General features: G+C 44.7%; 1 protein-coding gene and 1 long non-coding RNA gene across 3 annotated transcripts in view; both read left to right on the forward strand.

The window, feature by feature from the left end:
• Nucleotides 1-108: 108 nt before the first annotated feature.
• On the forward strand, nt 109-2357 carry LOC310708660. Of its 2 annotated transcripts, XR_014527130.1 has the most exons (4): nt 109-616; nt 702-799; nt 887-1040; nt 1475-2357. It is a non-coding gene; the product is annotated as an uncharacterized lncRNA (long non-coding RNA). The 2 variants fall into 2 exon arrangements; XR_014527131.1 differs by having other exon boundaries at nt 702-1040; nt 1475-2313.
• Nucleotides 2358-8841: 6484 nt separating this feature from the next.
• Nucleotides 8842-16571, forward strand: part of NMNAT2 (nicotinamide nucleotide adenylyltransferase 2) — a 59718-nt gene continuing 51988 nt past the window's right edge. Inside the window, exon 1 of the mRNA XM_083507215.1 lies at nt 8842-8993. Within this exon, the coding sequence (XP_083363341.1) occupies nt 8909-8993 (85 nt within the window). The 5' untranslated portion in view covers nt 8842-8908. The remainder of the gene's footprint in view (nt 8994-16571) is intronic.

Genomic DNA, 16571 nt, shown 5'->3' on the forward strand with positions numbered 1-16571 from the left:
CGGGAAGGAGGTCTCTGGCGGTGCTACCCAGCTCGCCCAGCCCAGTCGGGGTTGAGGTGCAAGAGTCCAGTTGGTGCACTGGCTCTCTAGGGCGATGCTGACACTATCTCTACTTTATTCCTGACAGTGATGTAGGGTGTTGTTCACCAGTACTACAGAGGTCCAGGCCTTGTTTTTAAATATTAAATTGGAAAAAGTAATTAGATGACCTACATAGTATTAGACTGTGAACTTCAGATCCCCTTTTCAGGTTACAAGACCATCACGAGGTATCATTTCTTTCTGTTTCATTGCTTTTGGTCTCATTTGCCCTTTGCTCCTATTCAATTTGCTATTTGTGCCACAGCCGACTTGGGCTGAAAGTCCTGGGCTCATGTGAGTACAAATAACAGCTGAGCTCACAATAATGTTCGGGGCAATTATTTTCCTTAGGTGGTCATTATTTTTAGCAGGGGCTGAATGTGCAAGATGGCTGAAATGGCTGAGCACCACGCCATACTTGGGCATTCATATCACCGCAACAAACTGAGAACTGAGCTTGTGGTGGAACTCTCAGAGAACCATTTAGCAATGTACATGTTTGGTTGTTGCTCAGAAGAAGCTCGTATGGAATATGGTATGTGTGAATTATATTTTAAAACGAAGATGCATATGAATGGTGTGTTAAAGAATCACATGGTTCCATTTTCTCTGCAGGGAAGGGGAGAGAGCAACATGGCCAGTAGTTAGGAATTGTGAGACATGAAGTCCAACATTTGGAGAGCCACAGATTTCTCATTCCTGGTCTAAGGGTACCCTGGTAATATTCCATTCATCACAGGTAAATTCAGCTCCCCATAGAATCAGAATTCCTCACTAGCCTGTCTTCTCTCTCGTCTGAATACAGCTTTCATCTGATTCTCCGCAACCATTGTTGCCATACACTGTTTCAAGATCAAGACATCTGCTCCTGGATCCTTTCACTGGTGAAAATAGAGCTCAGCATCATCAACAAAAGGAACTCAAAAGGAACTCAAAAGGAAGAGATGACCATTATAAAGGTACATTTATAACTATGGAGCAAGTTGTTATTTGTCAGCTTTTGAAATGAAAATGCACCAGAAAATGTTTGGCCTCTTGAAATGCACAAAATATTATCGTGATCTCATGTTTTCGACTTTGAATATGTACGCTTTCAGCATTTAGTGTTTGAATGTGCTTCTTTGTGTGCCTTGCAACATTTGTCTTTGCCTATGGATCCATGCCCCCCCCATGAGAGACCAACAGATATTTATAACCCTAATATCACTGCTGTTCCTGAGAGCGTTTTGTAAATTCCCCTCCAATCAAGCTTAGCTTAAATGCCGCATTTATAAGAGGCCTGGCTGATGCTTACAAACAGCTTGCTGTGCTTTGCATGTACAAGAGCTTTGTGCACCATTTCCCATCTTTTAATTTTGGTAAATTTGAAATATGCACAACTCTCTGTCAACAGCCTTCAGCCTACAGAGTTTATTCAAGCAAGGCTTGGGAACCATCAGACACCCTAAGTTTTCTGAAGAAGCTTGTCAAGGAGACAAAAGAGATGCTATGAATCCCAGCTCGTAAAGGGCCCCTATTCTTCAGTATTTTCTATACTGCAGAAGAATGAGTCTGGAAGCAAAGAAAGAAAACTCGTACATATTTTCCCCCTCTGACAACTGAAGGAGGACAGGATAGAGCTAAATAGTCATAGGTGGCATACAGAGACTGAATAGAGAACGTTATTTACCCATATATATTTTTTAAGATTGATTTGAATTGTTTTTTAATTTATTTATTAAATTTGTCAGTCACTTTTTATTGCCCAGGGCAGCCAAAAGCAATTTACAACTAAACAAATAGACATTAAACCCCACATAGATAACAATAAAACCAAAAGAGAAATACATTAAAAATACCCCGCTCACTTCTAAAAGGCCACAGATAGTCAAAGGTCAAAGGCCTGGTTATAGAGGGAAATTTTTGCCTGGTGCCTAAAGATATATAATGATGGCTCCAAGCAAGCCTCCCGGGGGAGAGTATTTCACAAGCAGGGAGCCCCCTCAGAAAAGGCCCCTTCTCTGGACCTCTCCTGGAGTTTTCCCCCTTTGTGCTTCCTGAAAGAATAAAAGCAGGAGTCGTGTGGCTTTGGATCCCAGCTCTGCTGATCCTGCAAGTGAACTAAATCTCTTTAAAAATGGAGATTTTACAACCTGCATCTGTAAAAGATTGCCTGATCGTTTTGTAAGAAAACCAAGTACTTTACTTTTTAAGCCATTTGGAACATTTTTCTTCTTCATTTTATTGCTAGTAAATGGAGACTTGTTTGCTGTGAATAAAACATTCACTTATTTGTAAAGCTAGGTGTCTGTGATTTATTCCAGCCTAAGTATTTTAGTGGGGAACATTTATTTAAAGGTGGACTAGGGCAGATGCAAATTTACTCAAGTTTAAATGTGCTTGGAGCAATTGCCATAGTGCTTAACTCTGCTGCTTGTTAGTATGAATCTCTCAACTCTCTCCTCCCTCTAACCATTTTTAGTGTATATGATTGATGCATTTTTTGAATAATTGCTTTGATCAATTAATTTTTTTTCTTGATAATTTAGATGACACCTTTAGATTTTGTAATTATTTAAGTTATTGTTATTTAGTGATAGTATTACAGATGGACTGTAAGCCTGTTTGTGTATGTGTTTGCTCTCTAAACACACACACACGTTTGTGTGTGTGTACTTTCCAATACCAGAGTTCATGCAGACTACAGATTCTGCCTGGCAGTATGCTATGGTGTCAACTCAGTTATTTGGCAGTATCTTCAGTGAAGCTGTTGATGAGGGTCAACCAGGGTGAAGCTGTAGTTTGGGATAAGGTGGCTTGAGGCAGCAAAATCACAACGCTGCAGCAGGTGCTGTAATCAGTAGCACGAACAGCTCCAATTGCAGCTGCAGTATTGCTTCAACAAGGCTAGGCCTCTGATGTTATTTCAGCTGAGCAAGTATGATGATTTGCAAAGGTCCACTCCTGAAACTGAAGATGCAAGGGTTTGGAGGAGGTGTTTCATTTGCAATTGCATGTTGTGAGGCTGTTAGAGAGCCACACATTGCACCTATTGCTAGTGAGCAGACAGGCTTCGATGGACTGGCCGTGCAGCTGGGTCTCCAGACTGATGGAAGGATCTCAACCACAACCAGTAACAGGTTTGATGTTTGCCAACCTGTCCCCTTCCTCTGAGGGAACTTCAGGTGTGGTTCAAGTGCTATAAGCTTTCTTGAAGGAAAATGCTTCTTTGCTGAAATAGCCATGCAACCAAACATAGATTGCCCCATATTGGCCGACAAACATACCTGTAGCCAAAGAGCTACATTTTTGCAATTAATGCACACAGTTGTAAAATGTATCAGGCAAACAATGGACAGATAATAGGAAAGGGTGGAACTCTGCAATGAATAAAACATGACTAGTTTAGGACATTTACATTGGTTTCCAGAAGAAGAGGTCGTCTTATGTTTGTTCCCCAAAACTCAATTAAGTTTGAAGCAAAATGGCCAACAGAACTGCCTCCAGAAAAGAGGGTGGATTTGGAGCATGCACTGTTTACAGGATCCTGAGAGAGGATATATAATATGATGATGTTTTCCAAAGTGTTATTGTCACTGCCCTCCTGTTTTAATTATTGCTATTGTTCCATTCTTGCAAGGATTGCTGCTTCTGTGATGGAATTCCCCTTTCTCTCCCTCCAGTTTGTGCCCTCCAAATCTGTCCTGGGGTTTCCCTGACTCTACAGAGCAGGTTTGGGGAGAGTGCAGAGAGGAGGATGGTTAGTTCAGTTGCAGAAGTCTTGCCTTTGTTGGCTATGCAACCCTAGAATTTTATCATTTTGCTTTGCTATATTGTAATCAATTCATTAATCAAAAGCATTTCCAGATGTCTAATTTTAGTAAGTCCCTAAATGGTATGCAAAAATATGCTAGTTTATGTAGTTGTTGTTGTTTAGTTGTGTCCGACTCTTTGTGACCCCCTGGACCAGAGCACGCCAGGCACTCCTGTCTTCCACTGCCTCCCGCAGTTTGGTCAAACTCATGCTGGGAGCTTCGAGAACACTGTGCCACCATCTCGTCCCCTTCTCCTTGTGCCCTCCATCTTTCCCAACATCAGGGTCTTTTCCAGGGAGTCTTCTCTTCTCATGAGGTGGCCAAAGTATTGGAGCCTCAGCTTCAGGATCTGTCCTTCCAGTGAGCACTCAGGGCTCATTTCCTTAAGAATGAATGGAGAGGTTTGATCTTCTTGCAGTCCATGGGACTCTCAAGAGTCTCCTCCAGCACCATAATTCAAAAGCAGTAAGTAGTATGTAGTAATTGATTGCAATCTGCTTTGGTTATTATTCTACTAGAAAAGTTGGGGGTTGGACTAATGATCCTCAGGAGTCCCTTCCATCTCTATAGTTCTATATATTAGCTAAACTACATAGCACTGTATTATATGGAAGCCCATATAATAGCTGCCACTTTCTAGAACCTGTCAGACGCAGCTGCTGTGATGAGTGGGACTGAACTGGACAGTCTGTAACAGGGAACAGTAAAGTCCTGTGTTGTTCAGACCAGGGAGCAAGCTTCACAAATAGATTTTTAGGGGTTAAGCAGTGCCATGTGCCCTGTAGCTCTTGAGAACCTTCATTGGTAAGTCTGGCTGTTATTCTGGTAGGTCTCTTCTCAGACCAGAGAGCTTGGTGGTGGAACACAGGATAAATCCCTGCATGGAGCACCTTGGATTCAGGATCTGCTAAGCTTGCTCGAACCCTGACACAATCTGGGGAAAAAAGCCATGTTGGTGGATGTCTTCCTTCATCTCTTGAGGCTTTGAAGGAACTTCAAAATGAACAAGAAAATCTGAAAACATTTTGCCTGCCCTGTGCATGCTTGCAGTCTCCATTCAATGAAAGCTCATCACGAGCATTTTAAAACAGAACCATTTTCTTTTCAGCTTTAATAGCTATGGAAATACTGGTTTAGAAGAAGAAAGCAGAATTCCTCTGATGCAGTGCCGAGGCTTTAATAACACTCTCTGGCTTGGGCAAATGATCTTGACTTTCTGTTTCCTGACGCTGATCTGTTGCCCCTAAGGAAAGCTTATAAAATAACAGGATGGAGAAGAAGAAAACCCCAACCCCAGCCTTTTCAATAAGCAAAAAGGGATTTTGCTGATTTGGAATGAGAGCCATAAAGGGGGAACGATAGATCAATAGCTCCATGTAGATCTTTATTGTTCTCAGAGATGAAAAGCCTGCATTTTTTATTGTTATTGTTTTTAAAGAATAGAGCAATGCTAGGATTGGTGGAGGAGGAGTTGCTGCTGCTTACAGCATAAACATTATAGGCTCTATGCTTGGAAATTTGAAGGAAGAGATACCGGTACTTGCAATTCTTGTTTGAAACCCCCCCCCCCGTCCCCCAATGCTAAAGAGGGATCTGTATGACAAATCAGTCTTTGGCTGTGGTTGAGATAGCTTCATCCAGCAGATGGGAGATCACATTGCCACCAAAGACAGGGAATCCAAAGTTATACTTTTGTGTCAAAAGGTTGGAGAGGGGGGCAAAGACTCTGATTTGGCATACACAGATTGCAGAACACCTCTTAGGTTTTGCTCTGAGAAGGCATGCAAAATTGTTGCTATTATTATCATTGGATTTCTAGCATGCTTTTTAGAGGGGAAGTAAGGTAAAGGGACGCGAGTGGCACTGTAGGTTAAACCACAGAGCCTAGGACTTGCCGATCAGAAGGTCGGTGGTTCGAATCCCCGTGACGGGGTGAGCTCCCGTTGCTCGGTCCCTGCTCCTGCCAACGAAAGCACGTCAAAGTCCAAGTAGATAAATAGGTACTGCTCCGGCGGGAAGGTAAACGGCATTTCCATGCGCTGTTCTGGATCGCCAGAAGCAGCTTAGTCATGCTGGCCACATGATCTGGAAGCTGTACGCCGGCTCCCATGGCCAGTAAAGCGAGATGAGCGCCACAACCCCAGAGTCGTGCGCGACTGGACCTAACAGTCGGGGTCTCTTTACCGCACGACTCTGGGGTTGCAGCGCTCATGTCGCTTTACTGGCCGAGGGAGCTGGCGTACAGCTTCCGGGTCAAGCCCTAGGTTCTGTGGTTAAGACTGCAGCGCCACCCGCATCCCTTAGAGGGGAGGTATACCCCCACAATCTGAAGGCAGGTTACAACAGACCAATGCAAAGCAGCATGAAAGTTCCAAAGTGTAAATCTTTATCGCTCTCTCTTCTCTCTCTCTCTCTCTCTCTAAAATAGCAGCAGATTTAAAAATTCTTAAATAGCATAACAATAACCAATCAAAAGCAAGCTGGGATAATAAAAAGTTTCTGGAGATTTTCCAGGGCTTTCTTGGGTGTGTCTGCACCGACAGCACCACTTCTTTTGCAGTCTGCAGTAGCTTTTTTATGCTGGCACTTTTACCAATGTATGAGTACCAGCACCTCATTGTGGGCACCACAATATGTCCATTTCACAGGAAAAAAGCTGGTGATGCTCAAATACAGACCCCCCCCCCAAGCAAGGTCAAAGTACAGATGAAAAAGCAGGCAACACTACCCCTCAAAATAAGCAAAGCCTCCCACCAAAAACCCCCAATAGCAAAACCACCTCAATTAAAAAACAACCACACCAACTGGGAGGATTAGTGGGCCTTGACAAGTGCCAAGGTGTGTGTCTGAGGGAGTTGTGGTGACTATGGACACAGCATTGGGGAACTCAGGATTAAATGCTAAATCACACAAGTGTGCATGCAGATGTGGGTGGCAAATGGGGAGGGAGGGGGAGAGAGAAAGAAAGGGAGGTGTATGAAAGAGAGACATTTTTGACTCTGGAACCACCCACCACCAGCTTCAGTCCAACCAAGCTACCAAGATGTGGTCCTCAACAGTTCTCAGAATTTCTCTATAAAGTTTACGACATGTAATGCCTTAAGAGAGAATATTATGAAAATGATCTACAGGTGGTACATGACACCAGTCAAGCTTGCAAAGATTTACCATCTGCCTGATAATAAATGTTGGAAATGTAAAGAAACTGAAGGTACATTCTTTCACCTTTGGTGGACTTGCCCAAGGATTAAGGCCTTCTGGGAGATGATTTATAATGAAATGAAACAGGGTTTAAGAAAAGAAGGTTTCGAAACTATACTTGTCTATGTGTTTGTTTGTTTTTGTATTGTGTATTGTTTGTGTTAAATATGTGTTAAAAAACCAATAAAAATTATTATAAAAAACAACAACAGTTCTCAGAATTTCTCAGACATGGTTCTCTAGCTGCTGGATTACAACTCCCATCATCCCTCACTGCTGGTCCCGTGAGCTATGGATGATGGGAGTTGTAGGCTAGCAACAGCTGGGGACCCAAGTTTGAGAAACTTGGCAGAAGAAGGGTTCCCCATCCCTGGCCTAGACTAAGGGCGTCAGGAAGTGACAACAAAAGGGAAAGTTATTAATATGCAACAGGCTACAGTGGTGTGTAGGGATTTGGGTTTTTGAGCAGAGGCAGAAGTACCCAGTTCAAATCTTCCCTCTGCTGTGAACTCACTAGCTGCCCCCCTCCCCCTGTCTCAGCCTCAAATGCTTATCTGCAAAACAAAGGAGTTCCTCTTTCAGAATCCAATCCAAGATCCCCCCCCCCCGCGCTTATTTTAAGACTAGTACTCTCTGAGGAGAGGAACCTGTGTGTGTGTCACAGGTAAGAATTTGCATGGCAGAATGCTGCCCCCCAAAAACAAAAAACGAATTCATTCCACAAAGAAAATTCAGCACCAGCCATTCCTATCTCATCATCTCCATGACAGGCTTGTTTTCTATGTGTAGAGATTTTCATAGAATCATACAATTGTAGAGTTGGAAGGGACCCTGAGGAACATCTAGTCCAACCCCCTGAAATGCAGGGATATTCAGCCATGCAAAGATTGAACCTGCAACCTTGCCATTATGAGCACCACACGCCAGCCAACTGAGCTGATGATTATTGCTGATGTTAAGAACATTAAAAGAATATGAGTCTGCACCAGCAGTTTAAAGTGATACAGCCTGAACAAATCACCTGATTGAGGTATAACCCGACAATAGTGTAATGAAGGTTGTTGTTGATTGGCTTAAATTCGTGGCCATCTCCTCTTCTCTTGTCTTCCATCACCACTAGATCTTAGAGGTAAGATACACACACAGAGAGAGACAGCACCTCTAGAACTGTGGGCTTCTGTAGTGTCTAAAATATGACACTTGACAAGCCATTGGTGCAGCAATAAAACTGCTGGCGCACTGGCCAAGCTGAGCAGGGTGCAGTCTGGTTTCAAACAGAATGGGGACCACGTTAGTGCCAGGTTAAACCCTGTTGAGGCCCCCAGGCAGTCAAACTCTCGAGGTGGGGGTGAGGCAGGGCTCGCAAATGATCTCCTAATATGTTTTTGATTTTACCAACCAACCATTTTAAGAAAGCACTTTTATTTCAAGATCAATTCAATTTTATGTTGATCCGTTGTTACAGGGCCCCGAAAAGGCTTGGGGCCCATAGGCCTACTCTGCCTATTTGGCAATCCGGCACGCAACCCTGTCTTGAGATTGCTGTGTTGCAGGGGTTGGACTAGATGACCCTCGGGGTCCCTTCCACCTCGATGCTGCTATGAAAAGAAAGCAAGTGAAGAGGGCTGCTTCAGGCAGCGGGGCTGCCCCTCCCAGAGCTCTAGCTTCCTCTGGAGGCCTGGGGAAGCGCGCAACTCCCGCCCGGCGCGCAAGGCGTTAAGCGCAGAGGGGAGGGGCGCTGCTTGCGTCGGGGAGCGCGCCGCCTTCCTTCGCTCCCTCTGCAGACCCATTGAGACGCACAAGAAAGGAGAGCGAGCGAGCGAGGCGGCACCATGACCGAGACGACCAAGACTCACGTTATCCTCCTGGCCTGCGGCAGCTTCAACCCCATCACCAAAGGGCACATCCAGATGTTCGGTGAGTCCTTCCTCTGCGCGCCCTCGCCAGGGCTCCCAGCTCTGTTTGCGGGCGGGGCCCCTGCCTGCCTTCCTTCCCGGGTGGCGTTGCTTGCTTTGCTGGCTCTGGTCCAGGAGTGGGGGGGGGGGGGGGAGGAGGCTGGCCGGACCTCTTTCCCGGCTTGGCAGATCTGGAGGAGGAGGAGGAGAGGTTTCCTTGCTAGGACCAAACTGCTGCCGAGCCGGGCAGGAGGGCTGTTTTGCGCCCTGGGGCCATCCCAGGGAGGGGGCGCAGGAAAGCTTAGGGGCTTCTTGGCTTGCGGGTGCGCGCGTGGGAAACAGGCTAGGGAGCGTTGAGTAGCGGCGTCAGGAGAGAGACAATGTGGGGCTCTTGAGACCGGGAGTGCCAGAGCTGCCCGAGGAAGGGGCGTGAGAGAGGGGGTGTATTGGCGGCTGGGTTCTTCTGGAGGAGGTTTTCTGGGGGTTGGAGCAGCCGGGAGCGGAGGTGGGGGGGGGAGAGAGCAGGCTTGGGAGAAGGAGGGTGGGGTGTGTGGGGCGGCGCGGGTGGGGGAAGATGAGATGATGGCTGATGGATATGCAGCAGGATGGATGGATGAATGAGAGGTTTGCCTGGTAGCTAAGGGAGGGCGCTTGGTGTCAGCAAAAGGGGAGGCGTTTGCAGAGCTTGTTGTTTGCGGATGGGGAAGCTCTGCTCCTTGGGAAATGCCAGCCTAGTCACCTGCCACTGAATCAGTGAATGAAGAGCCCGGGATATGAGATCTCCAGCTTCCTCCTCCTGATCTGGTTACCTCTCTTAGTGGGGTAGCGCCTCCATTAGCCACTGTGCTGGCAGAGAATCCAGTACAATCATACAGAGAGCCAGATTTGCCAAGGGATGTACATTCTGCAGGCAAGAGCTGAACGCTGAAAAGCCTACTGGAGTGACAGTGTGTGTTTGTAAACATGTACTTGTTGCAGTCAGGCTTTACATGCTTAGAGATATACTTCACATCGTTGGCATACGCACAGAACAGCCCCATACTGTGCGAAATGGCCCTGCCCCCTCTTGTACATGTCCACATTGAATTAAACTGGAGTATGCAAACTAGGAGGAGATACGATGCGTTTTTGTTGGGGGAGACTATCTGAAATCTTGGATCACAACCTCAAGAGGGAGTTTCATGCCAATGGCTGCCTCTAGTCTCAGGCTGGAGTGTCAGCTGTTGGTCGCTGTATCGACAGAGGCATGATGTTGCATGCGTGTTTGTATGTATGTGGCAATCCTGTGTATACACAATGGCTGCTTCCGTTTTGGAGGCCATACTAAAGAGAATTAAAGGATGATAATGAGGGTGTGGGTGTGGTGTTGCCTCCCCTCTTTTAAAAAGCATTTGTGTAGATATGGTGTGCTGAATCTAATCAATTATAGCTATTTTGCATATAGAACCAGGGTCAGTGAGTGTCATCTTGCATGTGTGTCTTTGAGGTGTGTATAAAAGAAGAGGCTTTTTAAAATGGGGTTTGTATGCATGGGCAGGAAGGTGAAGAGCTGTTTGCTGTCCATGACTGCAAGTGCTGAAATTACTTCACAGCTGAGAACAGGAAACACCAGCCTTTTTCCATCACTAGAAGTCTAGAGAGATTGTTGTTAAGAGATTGACCGGCCTTGGAAATACTGAGTGATGTTGATGATAAGGTGCACCTGCTTGGCACAAGCTAAGCAGCTGACTCATTGAGAAATTAGTGAGGTCAAAGTGGGAATTGCGATAACAACTCATTTCTCAGAAAAAACGTGTGCCTATAATCACAATAGAAACACACAGTGGTAAAATTCACCCTCTTCTCATTTGGTTTGTAAATACAGCTCAAGTCTCAAAAAAGCTGCCTATGCGATGGAAATTCACTAGACTCTTTCAATGCAGCCAGAGGAGAAGACTTTCCACCAGTTCACACCAGAAGGGGGAAATGCACAGAATTATAAATAATGCACATGTTGTGCATGTTAAAAATTGATTTGTGCCTGCTCTGAAGACCACTCTTCTCCTTTCTTTTCAAGAGAAGGCCTGGTCATGTGTTTACAACACTGGGAACATTCTGTGATCCACCCCCCCCCCAAAAAAAATCAATCAGAGTTTTGGCGAAGGTGAGGTCAGGGTTGTATTTAAGACACAGCCCAACATTTAAAGCAGCTTCCAGAAGAGCCACTGCTCAGAGATAGGAGGAGTTTGGCTTTGTACATCAGCATATGCTAATACTGTTATGCAGATGAAATAAATCTGAATGAATGCAATAATACGTTCCCTGATTGTAAAATGGCGCATAATGAGAACCAGGAAGTCATTCCCCCCCGCCAGGTGCCTGCTGGCTTACAGATGCTCTTATTTCCATTTAATATGAGCTCTCACAAAGCTTCTCACATCTGCATAGGCTCCCTTTAAGAGCACATGGCACTGCTGTGAAATGCCAGGACCTGCGTCCTAGGAAGTGAAGGAACATCCTGTCCGCGTAGCCCTTTCATTTCCCCTGTGTCAGCAAAGTGGATGAGAGACCCAGGCCAGATCTCTTGCACAGAGGCCTGCATTGCCCACTTGCTCGTTCCCAGCAGAGTCCTGATCTGTCTCCAAAGGCAGTTCCTGCAGACTTAGACCCAGGCTGAGGGATGCCGGGTTATCTCACTGAGATAAGCCAGGGAAGACTCCCAAATAATTCAGGGCTAGGCAAGATCTGAAGACCAGACAGGGATGGGAACGGAGAGATGGCATATCGTAATGTCTGAGATGCAACTAGGCAATTCCTCAGATCATTCATATATATATATATATATATATATATATATATATATATATATAATCCCACATGGTTTTCCTACTTGCCTTTTTATATCTCAGGAGCCAATTTTACCTCTTCCACCCTTTCCTAGCTCAAGATTTGGGACTGCCTAATTCTCCAGCAAGCTTGAGGTTCTTTTTAAAAGCCATATAGTAAATAACATCTGTCATTAAAGATTACTTTATTATATTTGTATACCACCCGTCATCTGAAGATCCAAGACAACAGAAAGCCATGTCATGTGTATTTTAAGCTGGAAGCTGATTGTAACCCATGATATTGTGGCTTTTGGGGTGCTGAAGTGGGGAGAGAGAACAATTGTGAACTACGAGCTTGTAAAGTAAAATGTGGGAAATAGACCCTTGTCTCTATTCTTGTCCTCTTTTGATTTGTGTATGTGGCAGGGAAGCAGCCAGGAGCCACCCACTTATGGTGAACTTCACAATCCCCATCTTCCCATGCAGCTATTCCCTCGCTCTTAGCTTGTCTCCTTTGGTTGTTTCCACTCTTGTGAAAATGTACTCTTTGTAGGATCCTTAGGGCAGGTGGGGGAAACCTTTGGCTCTCCATATGGTGCTGAACTACAATTTTCATCATACCATTCTTGCCAGGGCCGATGGGAGTTGTAGTTCAGCAACACCTGGTGGGTCAAAGGTTCCCTGCACTATATAAGTAATACCATTGGCATAACTAACAATAGAGGGGGAAATGTCTGCATGTGGAGGATAGTTACATTGACTTACCATGCAGGATTACACATAATTTACAATTAATATAGGGGCAGATGGGACTCGTCAATCTGAGAAGGTAGCCCATCTAGGAGAAGGAAAACTTTGATCCTAAACCTCTGCTGCCTTGTGGGGTTATCTTCGGGAAAACAAAAGGTTCAGGAGTAAATGCTACAGAAATCTGGAGTGGAGTCCCTAGGGGGCTGGATTGCGCCTTGCGTGCTTCCTGAGGGCAACTCCTGCAGCCAAATGGGGCTAGGCATCTTGCTCTGCTTTCCTCCAGACCCCATTAGCGAGGCCAAGAAGGGGGTCTTGCTGCCTGGGCAGCCCAAGACCTCCAGACCCACTGCCCAGGCTTGCGCCCCAGGGAGGTCACTTCGGTGCTTCTAACACAGCAGTTTGACTTCACCCCCCGAGGCGCATGCTATTGTCTCTCAAGACAGACAGATGCCAACAACCAAACGATAACAACATAAAGAACAAAAGCAGGTATAAAAAAGATCCACTGAGAAGAGAACCATAAAATAATTCCTAATCCAACATTCCAAGTAAAACCAATAAACAGTTACATGATTTAAAACCAGCTCATCATTTAACCTAAGGGAAAATAATTCTTTTGAAAAGCAAACAGGGCAGAAACCAGCCACACCTAGGTTGGGAGGAAGTTCCACTGACATGGCGTGAGACGTGGGTGGCGCTGTGGTCTAAACCACTGAGCCTCTTGGGCTTGCAGATTGGAAGGTCAGTGGTTCAAATCCTGCTGCTCTGTCCCAGCTTCTGCCAATCTAGCAGTTCGAAAGCACACCAGTGCAAGTTGATAAACAGGTACTGTTGCGGCAGGAAGGTAAACAGTGTTTTCATGGACTCTGGCTTACATTACTTGGTTGTAGAGGGGGTGTGTGTGTGTGTGTGTGTGTGTGTGTGTGTGTGTGTGTGTGTTGTGTTTCAATGTGCGTGTAAGAATTTGTCATTACACATACTGTGTAATCAAACCAAGTAGTCTTCTTTTTCAACTTAATACACACCAGGAACTGTGGACCTTTAAAGATGCTGAAGTAGATTCTTCCTGCTCAGAAGCTGCTGTGTCACAAGCCTTCTGGCTGTTGTTGCTCAGTGTGTTGTGCTTCTGGTTTTTTCCTCTTCTCTGTGGCTAAATGTGCTTTATGGTGTTAGGCTACTGTCATAACTAGTAGCTGCAATTGTGGTATCTTCCCTGGCCTGCTACTCTCAGTAAAACTTCAACATTTGATGTTTTATTATGTTTTATATTCAGCTGGAAGCCATCTGGAGTGGGTGGGGTATTAATAATAATAATAATAATAATAATAATAATAATTTTATTGCAAGGTTGCATCCATGACAAATGCTTCTGTTGCTCATCTCTACCTATACTGCTGAATCCCCAAAAAGCATTAGTTCTGATCCCAGAAATGCAGATTTATGCTATTTTTTAAATGCCTTCCAAACATTAAACTAGCACAACAACATTTTTCAGAGACTGGCCCAACAATTTCTGGAGGGGCTTTGTCTGTAACAAAGACCCACCCAAAGCATATTTTGAAGACATAGTTGTCACCACCAAGGACAAAAATGTGAAAACTTGTCAACAGAGACTATAGCCTGCTCAGCTCTGCTACCCAAAGAGTACCAGTGCTGGCAGAGTGCCCTGTGCCATGTTCCAGGTTTTGAACGTTAAATAATCCTTCCCCTCTTACAGCCGGTTCACCCCATGTCATCTTATTCTGCTATTGCAAGAGAAACTGGAGGTGAATTTAATTTGAAACCAGAAATACTGCTCCGGCACTGGCCCATTCTGTTTCATTCAGTGCTTATCTGGAAATGGTGAAAAGTCATTTAGATTTTTACAGTCTTGTGGAATCAGTTTGTAGCAGCAGAACAGTCTGATCACATGCTGCAATACTATTACATTAAGAGCTGGTTTGTGCATTCATGTTACAACACTTGACTACTATTCACTTGGGGCTGTTTCACACACATTCATATTTTGATTTTTCTATTCTTAATTATTTAAGCTGTAGTCGTATTTCTGCTAACTGGGAGTAAGTCCCATTGTAAACATACCTTTTTAGGCAAGCATTCTCCAGATATGAACTTCTGATTTTATTGTTTTAGAAGGTTTTTTTACCTGTTTTGTTATGCTTTTTATTGTTTGCTTTATTGTATATTTTACTTACTAATTGAATTTGTATAGTATATCACAGGGAGGTTAACAGTATAAAAATACAAAAATATGTAACACAGTAACAAACACAAACAATAATGCCCCCCAAGTGTTAAGGATGTTTTAATGCCCAATGGATTTCTTATTGTGTATTTTAATTATGTATTGATTTTATATTTGTAAACTATTTTGAAGCCATTTTTGAATATAGGCAGTGTATAAAATAAAAGTAATACTATAGTAATATTAACAACCACAACTTAATACGTTCTGTTTCAGAGGAAACCTGTAAAGCATTCCACTTTTTCATTTATGCAGATGTATACTCTATGCTTCTACAGTAGGGGAGCAAGGTATCAATCTGCTTAAATAAATAAGCGACTACATGACCAGCAGCTGACCGAATTGCCTCCACCAAAAGGCACTGTATTTAGAGGCAATGCCAAGTGAATCAAATGCTCTGTTTGTGGTATTAGATCTATATGGGCTAGTTGTTGCTCAATGATACAGTCATCAAGGGATGAACATGGATTCCTGAACCAGCCTTTGATGACTGTGACTGCCAGATGAATCAGTTTACAATTGATGTGTGTGCTGTTCCCACTGCTGTATTCTGCTGCGATTAAAAGTGATTTTATTTTGTTTTAGATTGAGTGTTGTGGTTGAAACTGGTTTTATTGTATCGTATGGTGTCTGATTGTGAGCTGGCATGAAGACCGGCCTGGGTCAAAAGACAGGGTGTAAATTAAATAACTCAATGGCTAGTCAGCATAGTCTAGCAGTATAGTCTAGTATTGTGGACTGGAAGGGCACCCTGTGGTCTCAGGCAGATAGGGAGACTGGAAGTCCTAGCATAGAACCCAGGATCCTGTCCATGCCAAGCATCAGATGTGGTAGAGTAGATGCTTTGCATCTGTCGGGTCTGGCACCTGGGGCTGCTCTCCAAAGATGTCCTTGGGTGTGATTCCAATGGAAGCATGGCAGTGCTGGACATAGTCAAAGCTCCCTGTCTGGTGGTGTTTATTTGGGGTGAAGTGGGCTGAGACCAGAGGCACTTGCAAGCTGCTTTTCTAACCATTATAGGGGTGAGGGAAAGGAGAAGGAAAACTTTCTGGCAGGCTGCAGCCAGGATCTTACTCTAGCAGGATAGTCAAAGGTGAAATAGGCTGGAGGTCAGGCACAGGATCAGGTAAACAAGGACCAAGGGATGGAGGAGGAAGAGGTAAGATCAGAAGATGGGGTGGTGGTCAGGTAATGGCTGGCCATATAAGAACCAAGGCAGGAACGTAGGCAAGGTGAAGCATTTTGATGGACAAGTTGCTTCAAATGAGAAGTATAGGTTGGAACAGAAGTTGTATACAGGAACTGAGGTCCCTGATGGTTCATCAAGTCACACGATCCTGACTTGACTGAGGAGCTGCACAGCAAGATTCTTTCAGATCAGGGATACGGTATGTCTGTCCCTCCAGATATTGTTGGACTGCAGTTCCCATCATCGCCCATGGTACCTGAGGCTGATGGGGATTGCAGTGCAGCAGCATCTGTAGGGTGGTAGCTTTTCCACCCCTGTTTTAGAATGACCTTGCTATGTGATTATCAGGTTTAGCCAACTGGTCACATTTTGTGGCAGCTGTTCAGCTTCATGTATTCTCTCTCGTTTGAATGCAAAGTGAAAAACAAAAACAAACAAGAGCAGACAGCACTGAGAAAGAAATACCAGTATGGAGCGATGCCACCATAAGCAGTGGTCAAGAACTATTCTTGCAGGGGGGTGCTTTTGGGGGGACGCAAAGATCCCTGCCCTGCCTCCCCAGTGGCGAGCTGCCAGGTTCTGTTGGCATAGGAAGCTGCCTTATGCTGC

The sequence above is a fragment of the Podarcis liolepis genome (assembly GCF_965112155.1).
Source record: "Podarcis liolepis genome assembly, chromosome: 6".
In the NCBI taxonomy this organism is placed as follows: Eukaryota; Metazoa; Chordata; class Lepidosauria; order Squamata; family Lacertidae; genus Podarcis; species Podarcis liolepis.